Consider the following 16030-nt stretch of genomic DNA (forward strand, 5'->3'; position numbering starts at 1 on the left):
TAAGCAAACTTCTTGCTGTGACGCTGTGTTGGTTTTCAGCCAAAGAGAAGAAAAAAGCAGCTTACTCTAACTCCTTCAGGAACAATAATCTTTTGCCTTTTGAAAATGCTGCTTTACAGAGCACTTTTAAAAACACACTTTCTAAAGTCTTTTCATTTAATATGTGGCAAAGTGTATATTGTGTGTGTATAAAATCCACACATTGCCCTGAGGTGGGGGTGTGTGTGTGTGACAGTTTTGTTATTGTCTTGCATGTGTTATACTATGTACATGTATGTTACAAATATGAAAGTTTTAATTCCGTATTCTACTGAAGGGCTGGGTTCTGATATCTTGATTTCAGTTTCATTCAAAAAGTGTGGGACAATCATCCGTTTACTAACTGATCGATTTTAAACTGCATAGTTTATCCCTTACTTTGATACTGCAGTTGTTCAGTGATGCTGTAAACTTAAGTCTTATTTCAAGCAAACAAGTAATTTTCTTTTTTTTTCCTTGGAATTTTTATACTCTGGATCTTCAGGGGTACTATTCTGAAGGATCAGGTTTTTTGCCTTATAAACATCAGAACTCATTTGGCCTAAAATAACTTTATATTCCAATTTTGTCAGTTCAGCCTAAAGACTGACTTTTTAAATGGCTATCTCTTATTTAACCAGCTTTTGTATGGCTTATGTCTGTCTAGTTTATGCGTGCAAGCATTGCTTAACAAGAAAGGAGGCTGTGATGTTGTGCATTTTAACATTTTTTTATAAAATGAATTAATCCCATTTTGAATCTTTTGATCAGCAAGACCATGACTCTTTACATGGCTTAGTCTAGTGGAAATAATTTTACCTTTAGAAATTTAGGGTCTGTCAACCCTGGGATTTATTCTATGTTGTGTTACGTCTTGCTTCTGCTTGATGTTCTGTTTAAATGTGCTGGAGCACACTTGCGTGTTTGGACATGGCATACCTTTCTCATGCTGTTGAAATAATGGAGCATGTCTATTAAGTGGGATATGTTGAATGAAAGTAGAAGTAAAACTGTAAAGATTTCTATACTCTGGCAGCAGTGCATTTAATTTTGCTTCATTTTTAGTCTCTGACATCCAGCTTCCTGATATTTAAAAACTTTGATCCACCTTGAGCATTTGAAGCAGTAGACTGCCAGTATTCTTTGCTGCAGCAAGAAGGGCTTGCATCTCAAGGTGCAAGAACTTATTTGGGAGTTTGTAGTATGCTTTTTCTTCATTGCTTATGACCCTTAGTTCTAATCAGCTTATGCTTTTTAATGTGTTTATATATAAATACTCTTATGCTAGAGGATTGTGTCAATAAAGCCCCTGTTACAGTTAGGAGAATTGCACAGATGCAGGTAACAATGCTCAGGTCACATGCAGAGTATGGGATAAAGGGCTAAATACAGTCCAGAGGAAACATTCTCCTTAATATATTAGAACAATGTAGGAGTCTGTTTCAAAAGGAAATACACTTGCTTTTACTAGTAGATCTTTCTATGATACAATTTATAGAGTTTTAACTGGGTGCTGTGTGGAGAGGTGTTGCGATACAATAAGGTGCAGTTTCATTCAATTGCAACCAATTTAACATGTTCCTTTCAAAGGAGAAGATTCCTTGCTGCTTGTGCATGCTACTTCTGGTGTTCATCTGATAATAATCGAAGCTAATTCCATTTACAAAATGGGGGGGGGGGAATGGTCCAGGTGAGTTTTAGTGAGTTGAATTTGCTTGCCATACAATCAGCTGAGTTCCAGAGAAGGCTCAAGCAAGGGAAGGTCAGGGATGCAGCTTGATGAAGAAATATAAAGCACAAGAAAATGAAACCTACTTCTCCAGTGGCAGCAGCAAGCTGTTCATGAAATAGCACTGTTGAAGACAGCTTACTTTTCTCTAAGAGATTTCGTCCCTGTATAGATTGAGAAGAGTTTTTGCCTTGGAAGTGTACCTGGCCTTGAGCTTGTTATAAAGGTGTTTTGCGATGCATCTGAGACACCAATGTGTGATGCCTAATTCTGCTGGTATTCAGGCTGTATAATTTCTCAGAATACTGAGGAAACTTTCAGAAATGCTGAGAAGCTAGATGCTTGTAGTTAGAGTTCACTGGAAATTCTTTTTGCTTCAAATCTTGACCGAAGTTGGATACCTTACTGTAGATTAAATTTCTGGTTTAGTCCCTCAAGTTTTGAGTCTTTTTGTCTATTTCTAAATGATTAGAAACGTATTTGTGGTCTGGTATTTTGGATCACTGTTGGCCTGTCTGTGAGAAAGAGTTAGTTAATAGCTCAAGCGTTGCCTCTAAGTGAGACTGGTCTATGCATGCAAATCATTATCTCACATAAGGTGATGGCCTTTACCTCTGACTAGTTATGGCTAAAGCCAGTAGGGAAAATTTAACAGTTGTTAATGTGACCTTGTAGCTATACAGATAAAAGCTTGTTCTGTTAAAAGTGTTGGTGATCCTACAAGTGTCATTTCGGAATCCCCCATATTCTGGAAGAAGATACAGAAGTTGGCTCACAATTTGGAAGCAGATTTGTAAATCATCCTATACTTATTACAATGCAGAGAACAGGATGCACCTACAGAAGGTTACTGTCACTCCTGTGTTGTGTTATAGTATAGCTAAACCAAGTTAACTGTACTGCAAGAAAGTAAAGTGTGGGGTCCAGGAGGGAAGATGACTCAGTACTGGTATCTAGTCCACATCTTTACATATGAGGAACTTCCAAACACTGTTACACTGTTGTCCTGTAGCCCTGTGGAAGAAACTGGGAGTTGCATACACTAAAGTGCCACTCCTGAGTTTCTAGGAATTTTCATTTCTTACATTTTACTTAATTTTTTTGTGCAATTTTAGTTTGAGGGTGACTTTATAGGGTTGTGGGGGTTTTGTGTAGACTAATACTCTGTGTGGTGCTTTATCTCTGCCTATCAAAGCGTGTTGCCAGCAGATAGTATGTAATATATAGTACGTCATCTCATCTCACAGTTCAGTTTGTGATAGCAAGAACTTTGAAGACAACTTCTGTGCTCTACCCGTGCCTCAAGCCCATATGTTGCAAGAATAAGTCTTTTTAAGATAGTTTTCTGGAAAAATGAATATTAGGATTTTGCAGGGAATTAACATTTTCTAAAACTGGTAAATTGTTTTGGGGGAGGGCACAGTTCTTGAATACCTGTTTTTTCTTTTTTTCCTGAAATGGTTATCTGTTTTAATAACTGGGCCTTCACAAGTATTTTCTGTTACTTCTCTAGTTAACTAGCTGCAAAACTTTCTTTTCTCTGAAATGATTGCTTTTGTCTTAGCCAGAAGAGTTTGTTATAGCTACTGGGTTTGTTTTGGTTTTTTATAAATAAGATATTTTGGATTACAACCTATAGTTTCTCTTCATTTGTAAGCTCTTAATATGCCTTACTTTAAATACTCTGAATTAGTCTGTAATACACTTTTAAATGCTTTTAAATAATGTTGATTCTAAGATTTTGTGGGAAATATTAAAGTGCAATTAGGTTGTATTTTTGAGATCGACACATGCTTTCTTGAAGAAAGCTAGAGTAAAAAGCTGGCTGCTGATTGCTGTTTAGCAAACTTCCTCTTCAGGGCTGTGGTGTGTCCGTGTTCCCATTAGTATGTGCTGGTAACAAAAACCGGAACCACACCCCATTGTATTACTCTAAATTCACTTGTTTGGAGTTGATGTATTTTCTCCCCGTGTTGATCTTGTCAATGTAAGCAGCTGGTTGCTGGAATGTACATGATGGACCCCCCAGTTTCCTTGACCATGCCAGTAAGAATTATCTTAGCTAATGAGAGAAGGCTAATAGGCAGCGTTGTCTTCTGAATGAATCGATGAGGTACTTGAAAGCTTTGTTTATGGTAAATTTATCGGAACACTTAACACTGCAAGTTAAATTTGTGTTTAACAAGCTTCTTGTGTACAACTGAAAAGGGAAACCATTAATCATAGAACTTCAAATATTAGTGACATGCATCAAAGAGTGAAAGTGGGAAGATGGCAAGTGTGATACCCGAAATGGCAATAAGCTGTTTCCCCCCCCAAATTCAGTGAACTTTCAACATGGTGCTGCATTGTTAGCGTGTCTATAGCATCAATTCTTGCTCTGTCATTTGGAGAGTATAACTTCATACTTCCTACATGTTTGTGAGGTTTCAGTTATGCTTTGTCAGGACCTTTGTGGTCTTGTACATGTGATGCAGCCCAGGTGTTCAGATAGATCCCTTCCACCTCAGTAGAACTTAGGTGTGTGCTTACATGAATTGAAGCCTAAATTACTAAGTATTGATTTTTGCTATATTGTAGTTGTTGATGATGTGTCCAATGGAATATTAAATGCACATCTCTACTAAAAGAGCAGAAAAAGGGGAGGTTGTCATGCAAAACAAACGGCTTCTGTGCAGCCTTAGTACCACAGATATTTGCCTGTATACGTCTGAAAACAAGGCAGCAGCAGTAGCAATCATCCCTGTCCTGAACTTACCACAAAGACAGATGACCATAACTAGGTGTTTACTTTCAGGCTGTGGGTCTCCTTGGCTCCTTTTATTATTAGTGCTACATGTTGTTGTAAGCCATAGCTTCAGCTTTGATTGTGAATATGACCCTTTTCTCATTCTTTTCCATTCCCTGCTCTTCTGCTCGCAAAACTAAGGAAGGTGCTTTTAGGTAGAAGGCTGTCTGTGTGCCAGGCGGTTACTGGAAGTCATTTTGTATTTTGATCCTACCCTTTTTCAGCAGCTCTTTTAAGACAGCTCTTTAACTTTTGCCTGCTGCAAGAAAGTTTTTTGGAAATATATACTTATAACTGGCACTACAGCCCAAAAGGCACACATAGCTTGACAGCACAAAAGTAGTAAACATAATTTGAGGTTATAGTAACTTTGAAAGATGAGGGTGTCACTGGAGAGCTTTTTGATATTGCTTACAATCTGTGGCTCAAAGAAAACAGAAAACTTTGTCTTAATGCCATGACAGACAATGCAAAGTATACTAACCTCCCCAATGCTTCATGTCTTGTGCTATTAGTAAAACTGAAAAACCTGCTGGGCTTTTCCTTGCTAGAGTTTAGGGCTCAGAAGTGTGCTTTGATATTTTATAGAGAACAGAAGAGAGCAAGAACTGACCTGGCTTAAGCAATACCAGACAGTGCATAAAATGCTTTTCCATATGATGTGGAATGCTTGCCTCAAACTTCGTGAAATGCAGACTGAATTTGCGATTATGTATGAATTGCATTTGGTAATAACCTCAGGATGTTGTTACTAAGGACTCACCTTGCCCTTATCCATTTTCTCCATCCATGAAGAAGGAGAGCCTAACTTTAGGAAACCAGGAAGACATTTTATTACTGTCCATAGAACCTTTTCTCTTTAAGAGAGTTCTTTTGAAGTCCTCAATCAGGAAGCTGTTAACATATAACATCTCAAAATATTTTTGTAGGAATTGATTAGTTATGTAAATGTCTCTTTGTACACTGGCTTGGCAATATCTAGTGAAAATGCAAACAAAAATATTACCTATACCATATAAATGCAATGGAAGGAAAAAATCTGAGTGATGTGACAGCAAAGCCAACTCAACTCTAAGCTTTTTAAACTGTGGTCAGAAAAAGCTTTGAGTTGTGCATAAATACAAGAAATAGCTCCATACTATTATAAACTCCAGTTTTGTTTATAAAGCTGTTCTGTTTTTTATAAAATCTTCTGAAAGATCATGGGTTATACCTGTTAGTTGTTTCCCATTTGTAAAGTACACATCTCTGGTCTCTGATCCTAACCCTCATCTGTCAGATCATCTTTTTACATTAATTGTCTTTATCTTAATCTTTTCCTATAAAAAGAAATTACCCCAAGTGAGCTGAAAACTTGGTCTTAAATTTACTTTTAAGGAGGTGAAGAGAATTGGTTAACAAAAATGTGATTCACCATAGAAACAGCTCAGCCAATAGCTTATATGCAGTAAATTAACCATTTTCTGGTACTTTCATATTTGATACGAAACATAGCAACATGGTGATAGCTTGACAACAATAGCAGCTGCATATATTTTTCTTCCTTTTTTGAAAGAATGTTCTTGTGGAAAAAATAGATTCCCTGGAAAGTAATTTATATTACAAGTTTCATCACAAAAATTCTGTGGGTGGGTACAATAGGCTAGAAATTAAATTAGTGATTTGTATAATAAATGATGGGTTTGATTTGATATGACACTTCTAGTCTCTTACAAGTGACATAGCTACAGGCAATAGAATAATCTCTTCCCCTTGCGAAGATAAATGTCGTATCAGCCCAAACCATCTTATATTAAATTACAACTTCCCTTTTTTTCCATATGAAAAGATTCATGAGACTCTTCATTAAATAATAGCACAACCCAATTAAAAGGGTACTTTGGCCAAAATGTCTTGAAGATATTTTGTAATATCAGGCATGTAGTTAATTTATATAGGGTACTACCATAAGATGCCTGATCCAAATAAAGGAATTTTCCTTTATGCAGCAAGTGGCATGATTGTGGCCACACTGAGCTAGAAGATGCTTTTCTTATCTCAGTTAGACTGAAACCCTCAAATGCAAATGAAGTATGATGATAAGAGGAATCTGGTATCTTGACTTCCTTTCTTGGGGGGAAGAGGCATGTAGTACATGTGGCTCTTGTACAACTTAATTGTGCTCATACCGTTGTTTTTCATGTTTTGGCAGAGAGAAGGAGCAAGAAAGGGAAGAACAGTTAATGGAAGACAAGAAAAGGAAGAAAGAGGATAAGAAAAAGAAGGAATCTGCTCAGAAGGTAGGTTTTGATATTTGAATTCTTCTATTCAGCTGGAACATAAGTAGTTTTGGGGGTGGTAAGTTGTTAAATTGTTTGTATTTGAGCTTAAAAACTTGATTGTTTAGAGTGATGCTTCATTAATGACTATTTTTTGCATAATTTTCCTGGAACATAAGTGTTTAACTTAGACATTTCTTCTCCTTAGCGTGTCATGTGAAGTAGCAGTGGTTTTTTTGATATAAAGTATTAAACAAGTTATTGAACATGGGCTCTCGTAAGTCCTTAAGGAAGTTTATAAGAAATATTTACTACGGAAGGTTCCCTTTATTTTTTGCTAAGTATCACTTAGGTTTTATGTTTTCTGTAGCTAATAGCACTTTTGCTGAACTGTATCAGTTCGAGTCTAAGCCATGGAGAATTGATAAGTCACTGAAAATTGTTTTTGCTCAGAAAATGGGTTTGAACACTTGCTGTATTAGAAGCTCTCTGTTTTGCTGCAAACCTAGTGGATTGTTCTAGGAGTTAACTTCACATATGAACTTGAGTCTCTTGCAGCTTTATCCATTCTTTTTACTGGTACAATCTTTTGTGTCTAGTTCTGGGATTCCTGGTACAAGACAGCAGTAACCATCCTGGAAGCAGGTCCAGCAAAAGGCCCCTAAGATGATTAAGGGACCGGAGTATCTGACAAATGAGGCGAGGCTGAGCAAGCTAGGGCTCTTCAGCCTGGAGAAGGCTCAGGGGAGATCTTATCAATCAATGTATATAAATACCTTGTGGGAGGGAGTAAAGAAGATGGAGGCAGGTTCTTCTCAGTAGTGCCCAGTGACAAGGCACAAGGCACTGTGCACAAATTGAAATACAGGAAATTCCACTTCATCATAAAAAGGCGCTTTTTTGTGCATGTGTGTGACTGGGCAACCATTGAAACAGGTTTTCCAGAGAGGTTGTGGTGCCTCCATCTTTGGAGATGTTCAAAAATTAATTGGATGTGGCCCTGTGCAATCTGTTTTGATGACTTCGCTTTGAGTTGGGGAGACTTCTGGGGGTGGGAACTGTGGACTAGATCTCCACAGGCTGTCCCTTCTGACCTCAATGATTATGTGAAATTGAGAGCAGAAGGCTTTACTTTCTTTCAGTAGTCTCTGTTTTTCGGTTGCTTCAGTAACAGATCCTACAAAAGATCAGATGTTACTCTGTTAGATTCTATAGGTTTCTGCTGAGAACAGCCAGCACTGATTTCAGTTAAATTTTAGCTTATCCAGGGTCTTACCTAGCTTTTTCACCAATATGAGTGTATTAGTTTAAATTATTAAATTAGGTGCGGACAAACTGGTGTATTTCTGTTGTCTTTATCCAGCCATTGTGTTGATACATCCCCAATAATACTGCAAAAGGTCAGTAGCTACAGAACAAGGTTTCTTCAGTGTCTTTTTGCCTCAGTGTTGCTGCTGTTTAGTGTTGGAAGTACAAAAAGTATATGTAGGAACCAGGGAGAGCAGATGCTGGTAAGTAACGACTAGTGAATTCAGGATTATATGCTGATATTCAATGATACAGGAGAAACTTGAAAAGGCTGTACTGATCACCTTGATAACAGTGCTGTGAGTGTTTACTGAGGAATTGGTGCTTTGAATACAAAGGAGATTTAGCAGCTTTCTTGTGTGGTCCCTCACCTACTAAGTTATTCAGTATGATTGAATGTTACGATATTTTGCCAAAATCTTGGGAAGGGTAAACACTAAGTAAGTTGATCTCCTAGAGACCAAACTTAACAGTAATACTTGGAGATATCTAGGAATAGCAAAGCAGGCAACTGAATGGACAGAACATAAATGTGTGTGTGTGTTCTTAGTGACTGTGGGGGTGTTCACCAAAGAAGCAGTAATGATTTGGGGGGTACCTTTTTCAGACAGAGTTTGTATAACATGAAACAATTGTTTCTGTCTGGATCTTCTGAAACTTAAAAAATAAAAAAATCACTCCAACAGAGATTATGCAGGCAAATTCACAAACTAAATTCCTGTGGCTGGTGTCCCAGGGGCTGTTTGGTAGCTTGTCAGAAGGCTGAGTTTGACTCCACCTTCCCGTTTACTATAGCTGCTCCTGCCCTGCTGATGCTTATAGGTTGCCCACAGAGAGATGACAGGTCTAAATCTAAGGCAGTGTCACATTTTCTCAACTTTTGTATTCTAGACAAAAGAATCACAAAAACAAATCATTTTGACTAGGAGAGAGATGCAGTGTAGGCAGAAGTAATTTTTTTTTTTCTTAAAGCAAACTGTGGTTATCATGTAGAATTCTTTAAAGATTTGGTAAAACGGGGTTCTTCCAAGTAGACAAGTTATTCATTTACTGAACATGTTTACTGTTGACCATAGTAAACCTATCAGCATTAGCAGACTGGATTAATGAATAATTTTTTTCCCCCCTCTTCCTTTTCCTTTAGTAGTGGACCATCAGAGTCACTTAAGTGCTGAACAATTTTTAACTGTGTTACAGAAGAAGACGTAATTTGATGCATACAGGATTTTTCATAAGTGAAGTGAATATTGATGTCTGGCTTGGTACAGACGCAGTTTTGGTACAGGTGCATTTTTAGTGTCTTGGAAACTTTTGGATTACCTAATTCTGTGAAGTTAGGATGCCTAAGATTTTGTATTATAGTGAATGTTCCACTTTGCATATTGCAGTGTTCATCTTTGCAAAGTGAATGATGCCATAGCAATTCAGTACAGTTTGTCTTTTTATTCTTTACTGTACAAAGGAGTTCTGGCTTGGTTGGTTTAAACAATAAACTGCTTTTTACTTGTGCTTTCATTATTCTATACTGTCACTGTGTGCTTTCCAGAATTATGGACTAGTTCAGCAATTTCTTTTAAGAATAGGTGTCATAGAACCTGACACATGATGATCTTTAGGGTTTTTCCATTATTGTGTAGTGGAACTCATGATCGACAGGTTCAAAACATGCTACAATACACATGATTCCAGAGAATATACCAGTGGTATGTTTGTCTCTACTATAGCTTGAAATCTGCTATGCTGAAAGAATGTAGAAGTACAGCAAAACCACATATTGAGTATGTTGGCCGGCGTGATGGCTCACTTCAGTAATCAACTTCTTATTGTTTTCAAGAGATTTTGAAGTCTGGTGCTTTATAGGTATTGCTGGTACTTTTTGTAGTTGTGGCAATGAATCCAGTAAGGTTTAGGATTTCTCCTTGGAAGAGATGTCATGGGAAAGGTAAAATGGGAAGATAGCAGAAAGACTGCTATTCTCACCTCTTGTTACTCCTGTGGAAATTCTGTTGCCAGCCCCAACAGTCTGCTGTAAGGATACTCTTACAGAAGGAAGTTTTTGTTACACTTTAACTATAGTACTTCACCTCCAAAATCTGAAAGAACTGTAGTGCTATAGCACATGTTTATTTGTGTTTTGGAAGTCCATGTTTGGGATGAGGAGGGGGGTGTATACCAAAAATCATCATGAGTGAAGTAATTATGGTTTCTGCCAGGGACTTTTGCATCAGGCAAAGGTATTATAGGAGCTGTAGTATTTTTGAAAACTTCATATATATGACTAGGAATACTGTTTAGACTTGTAGTTCATGAGCTGATTATTTTCATGCAACAACAAATACTGTTCTTGTGCTAATAAATTAAGGTCATGATTTAGTGCAGCCTGTTCAATGTTTGTTTTGAGGTTCTTAAAACTCTGTTTACATTCTTGCTCTTAATTTGCAGGTCACAGATCAAAAAACCAAAGGTAAGAATCTTTGATCCTAAAGAGTATTTTTTAATTGACTTGAGCCAAGACTCAGATCTTGATCAAAACTGTTGGAAAAGGAGGGGGAATTATGAGTCAAGATGAAATACTGAAGATGTGTATTCAGAAGAAATAAAAAACTTGAACTATCCATGTTGTCAGCATCAAAATACTTGAAGAGTGAATGAGGATTGTGGATAAAACAGGTTAGCTGAAATACTTAGTTTTCGGTTTTGCAAAGGTTTTAGACAAGTAACCAAAAACTGAAACCACCTATATAAATGGAATGAAAGACAGGGAAAGCACTGCTTGTGGTGAGGTACCAAAATGAGTGAAAATGACTTGGTTTTGGAAACTTAAGAGAAGTTCAGGCACCTAAAAGTCCAACAGATAAGGCAGGACTGATGAGTGAGCATCCTGAAAGTTAAGCTTATTTAGCTGATCTAAAAATATATTTAATCTTGATTTGCATGTCAGTTTTCTAAAAACTGTGTGGGGAAATTGCTGTTATTGACAGAAAGGAACTAAGATAGTAACTTGATTTTACAGCTAACAATACCTTTGGGTTTTGGGCAATGAAGCCTACATAGAGAAATCGGAAAACCCTTATCAAAATAAAATGTGGGGAATAATGCATTCATGTTGCCAAAGAGAGACTCACTTGTTTTGATCTCACATTTGTAAGAGGAAGAGTTTTACTGATTATGTTTACTTTGCTGGGGAGGGGTTTCTGGACATCCTTTTCTTGTATTAATCTTCAACAAAGGCTGGAATAGATGTATTAAATTTTCCTTGCCTTTGGAGTCTGATGTCTTAGCAATTACACCTTCTAGGTGCCTGGCTAGGAATTTCTTCTGCTCTGTTTCAAAAAAGCACATGGAGAATGTGAGTAAGGGGTCACAAGTCTAGAGTCTTTTAAGCAAATTTTGTGATGGTGTTAGTTCCCCAAGGATTTGTTTGTGGTTTTCCTCTTCTCCAATGCATAATAGCCCTCAGAAGCGGCTTGTCCTTGCTTATAGGGGCACCTGGTGACCAGCTGGGAAACTTTAGGCGAGCCCAATACAAACGCTGTATGTAGGACTGCCTTTTGGGTGAGAGTGAACTATTACTGCCTTATTGAAGAGCAGTACAGAGAACTCAGATTTGTTAACTCTGAATCCAAGAGAGGGAGGAGGGGTTTCCCCTCTTTTTGTTTGTTTTGGCAGTGGCTGTGTAGCCTAGTAAGCAGGTGAAAACTTAAGATCTGGTTTCAGATCTCCCATAAGGGGGTGATGAATAACAATCCAAAAACCAGTTGAAGATCAGGGAACAGAACGGGGGTGAAACCAGTTACATTTGACTGCTAATATTTTAAAATGACTCATTGCCCAGGGTAGTATTCTTTCCCAACTTAACACTTTCAAGAAATTTGGCGCTTATAGCAAAATACTTGCTGAGGGCAGAGTTTCATCCTGGGGTACAGAGTTGCACATGGAAGCAAGAGGTTTGCTGCTACTGCTTATTCCTGCTTCTTTAATTAAATTGTTCTTCAATAAGGTTGAAGTTGCACAGTATTTCAGAGAAGAATGAAATTATGAAAGAAGAGTCGCAGTGAGTTCTTGTAGCTAACACAGGTTTAAGTCGAAAAATTTCTGATTTTCATTCTTCCTGTTTTTCAGTGCCCGAAGTGACGAAACCAAGTTTAAGCCAACCAGTGGCTGCCAGCCCAATTGGCAACTCTCCATCGCCACCAGTCAATGGTGGCAACAATGCCAAAAGGGTGGCAGTGCCGAACGGACAACCGCCCAGCGCCGCCCGCTACATGCCTCGGGAGGTGCCGCCGCGATTCCGTTGCCAGCAGGACCACAAAGTGTTACTGAAACGTGGGCAGCCCCCTCCGCCATCCTGTATGCTCCTTGGGGGTGGAGCAGGGCCTCCTCCCCCAACAGCACCAGGAGCAAACCCAAACAACGCACAACCAGTGACAGGAGCACTGCTGCAGAGCGACAGTGGGACTGCAACAGGCAAGTAATAATAATAATAATAATATTAAATGAACAAGGGGGGGTGCATGGCAGAAAAGGGATCACTGAAATCATGCATAAGCATGTCCTATAATAAAACTCCTCAGATTGCTTTTGGAGAGCTTACTTCTACAATTTTAGTATATAGACTTTTCTTTTGCTGTTAGTGCCAATGGATGCAATTTTTACTACTAGATGGAACAAGAAAGAGGGTTAATTTTTTTAAAATATGTTTTGGGTGGTTTGAATCAGATGCTGTAATGCTCTTAGGATTGCAGCAAGGTAAACATAATGCATGGATAAACAGCATTTTATGGTTGTCATTGAATAGTTCTTAATAGCTCTTTAGGTTTCTTTGACATGAATTTCCTATCTTGTCACTTTCTTATATGATCTGGTAAAACAGACATGTAGATACCAGGTCTGCAAATGGCAGGTATCTGTCACTTCTAATCTGGATGAAATAGAAAGATGGTCCTTTTGCTCCTGACTTTTTTTTTAGTTGTAATCTTGTTTTTCTCCTTAGATAAACCTTTTTATAGAAGTGGTGATTGTCTTGTTTTTGCTTTTCTGTTCACTTCGAATTCCAGAAGATAAATTGATTTTAAGATTGTTTTATGAGCATGGGGAAATTGATTGCTCCTGAATTTTTAAGACCCTTGGAGAATTGCAGTAACTGTAATAATTTCTTCTTAAGTTATGATAGTAGAACAAACAAAATTCCACTCAAGACATCTGCCTCCTAAAGAAAAACTTAGGTGATCTGAGAAGTCAAGGACAACTTCAGTTCTAACAATAAGGGTGTTTAAAAAAGAAATAATAAATGCTTGATAGTCAAGAGAAGAAAATAACGATACCACTATGTCTGAGTTTGCCTTTGAAAACCATGCCAGATTAATGGGATGGGGTTTTTTTAACCACAGTCTTGGAGAGCATAAAGTTTTTATAGTTCTTTATGGTTCAGAAGAAAAAACAAAGGTGACTTGGAACTCCAGAATCAGGGAAGCTAGATGGGATGGCTGTCTTTATTAAAAAGGATTCTAGGAAAAAGAATAATTCCATTTGTTTTGTAGTTTCAGTACTTGAATTCCTTTGTAGCAAATTCCTGTTTGACAGATTATTTATCTTGTTGTCTTTGATGTTCCCGATTTAATAAGGGGGGGGGGTGTGAATTTCAAACTACAATGGTGAAGTTTTAGCTAATCAGTTTAAAAACAGATCTCTTAGAGATGGCTGATTTTGATAAAACACCTGAAACATGAAGGGGGGGGAACTCACCCCAAAGCCTTCCGACTATATATAAAATCCTAGCATTCTGTCAGCATTAGTACACCTTCACAGTAATTGTAGTAGGCTGACAAAGGAGACTTTATGGTAGTGAAGCATTCTAAAAGTTTTCAGAATTTCTCATGAACAGCATTTTTTGCTGTTGGATGTACTATACGAGGACACTTTTGAAGTAGTAGAGGCTCCTTAAGTTCTATGTAACTAATTTGACACCTAATATTTGTTTTTCTGAGACTGAAATTTGATTTTATGAATTCTCATATTTTTACATTTAGTTTAATGGTATATTAACAACTAAGATGTTATATTGATTGTGGCAACTTTTTATACCGATGGTTAATTGCTTTATCCTGATGTAAGTCCGGAGTGTTGCCAAGAAAGATACGGGTCCTTCAGATCCGCATCACCCTATCCAAACTTCTGCACCATAACACAGTCAACTGGGCGGGGGGGCTGACTTGGATTAAAATTAACCCAGGTTGTCTTTTAAAGCTAATTTCAGTCTGGGTGATTTACCAGTTCAGCTCACTGAATATTGGTGAGAACATACGTGCTAGCATGTGAGAGTAGGTGTGCCAGAGGAGTGGGAATGAGCAGCTGGACAAGAGAAATGCTGTCACTTGGGGTGCTCCATCAAAGTGCTTATGGTGTTGCTATGTGTCTCGCACATCATTAATCCCATCTGAGATCCTGGCTGTTTACAAATTGGATTTCAGGTTGGGCCCAATTCTGTCAGGCACTTATGCACTGATACTGTGATTAATTCATCCCACGTGAAAACAAAAGCAGGTTCCCAAAGGGGAAGATAATGCTGCTTGCCTAGTCCTTCACATTGTTATATTCGCCACATATCTATAGATGGTGTTGGTGAGGCTTTAATACAAAAAGTCAATACATAATCCTTCTTCTTCTACCAGAATTGAAATGCTTCTGTAAGATGGTTGAAACTTTAGTTCCCTGACAGATAACACCAAATTTACTATTGTCCCATAGCAATATGGGGGGTTGGGGTGGAGGGTGGTGTATATAATTCTTCCAACACCAATGATATTCAGGATGTGCAGGACAATTTTGGAAAACAAAGCTTAAATTTTATTGGTGAAAGTCTTTAATTAGTTACAATACCCTCTTAAGAAACACCACCATCTCTCACAGCAAAACTGCATCTTCATTTCAGGACTCCATTTCAATACTTTCACTTATTTCAGTTCCATACTCTCATCTTTAAAAAGCAGTCATTTCCTAGTAACTTTTTTCATTTTAGTCAGACCAGAAACTTGTTTATGTTCAGCATGTTATTAAGGAAGAGTCAATTTTAGAACCAAGAGCCCTTACCCATTATCTTAAGACAAAACCATAAATTGCCAAAATTTTGTTGCCACTGTCAATGGCAAAGGGAGGCTGGTTTTATAGAACAGTCCATTAACTTGTGTCCTAGTGCACTATGTTAGGAAGTATCCCAATCTTAATACTTTTAAAATGTCTTCGCGGAAATGAAATATGAAATGATCTGTTAAAATCACCTATGTGAAGATCTTGCTAAATGTATAGCTGCCTATGCATCATTCATTTGCTGAATCATTGCTAAGTTCAAAAGACAGTAATCTTGCATTCTTTTAAACTTGTCTTTGGCTGTCCTCCTTAAGCTATTCCCGTGATCAGTCTAATCAGAAAGTTTTTAAATTGGGGGGAAAAAAAGGGGGGGGGTACTCAGTGTACTAAAAAGATAGCAAGATATAAATATCGGTGGAGAGTCAGACTTCCTTGCTATTGTTAAGTTTGCACTTGAGGTTAAGGCAACAGAAGGAACAGAATGTGCATGGGAACTGCTTGGTCTTTTGGATCTTGGTGTCTAGGATTTAACGGATGAAGACAAACTTCTGTTCATCAGTATTCAAAGCTTACAAGAGAGTTCTGACCTTGCTGTGAAGTCTGGATCTTTACTGGTGGCCCTCAATGAAGGGGGATCTGGAAGGCATTCAGTGGGTGTTCATTGGTTAAGCTAATGAACTGAAAGCCTGAGACAGGCGCTGAAAGCTGATATGTTCATCTTTTATTAAAAGTATTAGCAACCAGAAACTGTTGTCTTCACTTTTGAATATATAGCATAGGAACTTTTGAATATATAACATAGGAACTTGGGGGGAGGGGGGGGGGAGGAGGCGGGGGGGGAAG

The 16030-nt window shown here is 37.9% G+C and overlaps 1 protein-coding gene across 5 annotated transcripts in view; it reads left to right on the forward strand.

Moving 5' to 3' along the window:
* The first annotated feature begins 6732 nt into the window (after positions 1 to 6732).
* Positions 6733 to 16030, forward strand: part of TNRC6B (trinucleotide repeat containing 6B) — a 46645-nt gene continuing 37347 nt past the window's right edge. For all 5 annotated transcript variants that reach the window (XM_009321785.1, XM_009321793.1, XM_009321800.1 and 2 more), the window contains exons 1-3: positions 6733 to 6814; positions 10544 to 10565; positions 12224 to 12568. In XM_009321785.1, coding sequence (XP_009320060.1) covers positions 6758 to 6814; positions 10544 to 10565; positions 12224 to 12568 — 424 coding nt within the window. In that variant the 5' untranslated portion in view covers positions 6733 to 6757. The remainder of the gene's footprint in view (positions 6815 to 10543; positions 10566 to 12223; positions 12569 to 16030) is intronic.

Source organism: Pygoscelis adeliae, unplaced genomic scaffold, assembly GCF_000699105.1.
Source record: "Pygoscelis adeliae isolate BGI_AS28 unplaced genomic scaffold, ASM69910v1 Scaffold60, whole genome shotgun sequence".
NCBI classification, from domain to species: Eukaryota; Metazoa; Chordata; class Aves; order Sphenisciformes; family Spheniscidae; genus Pygoscelis; species Pygoscelis adeliae.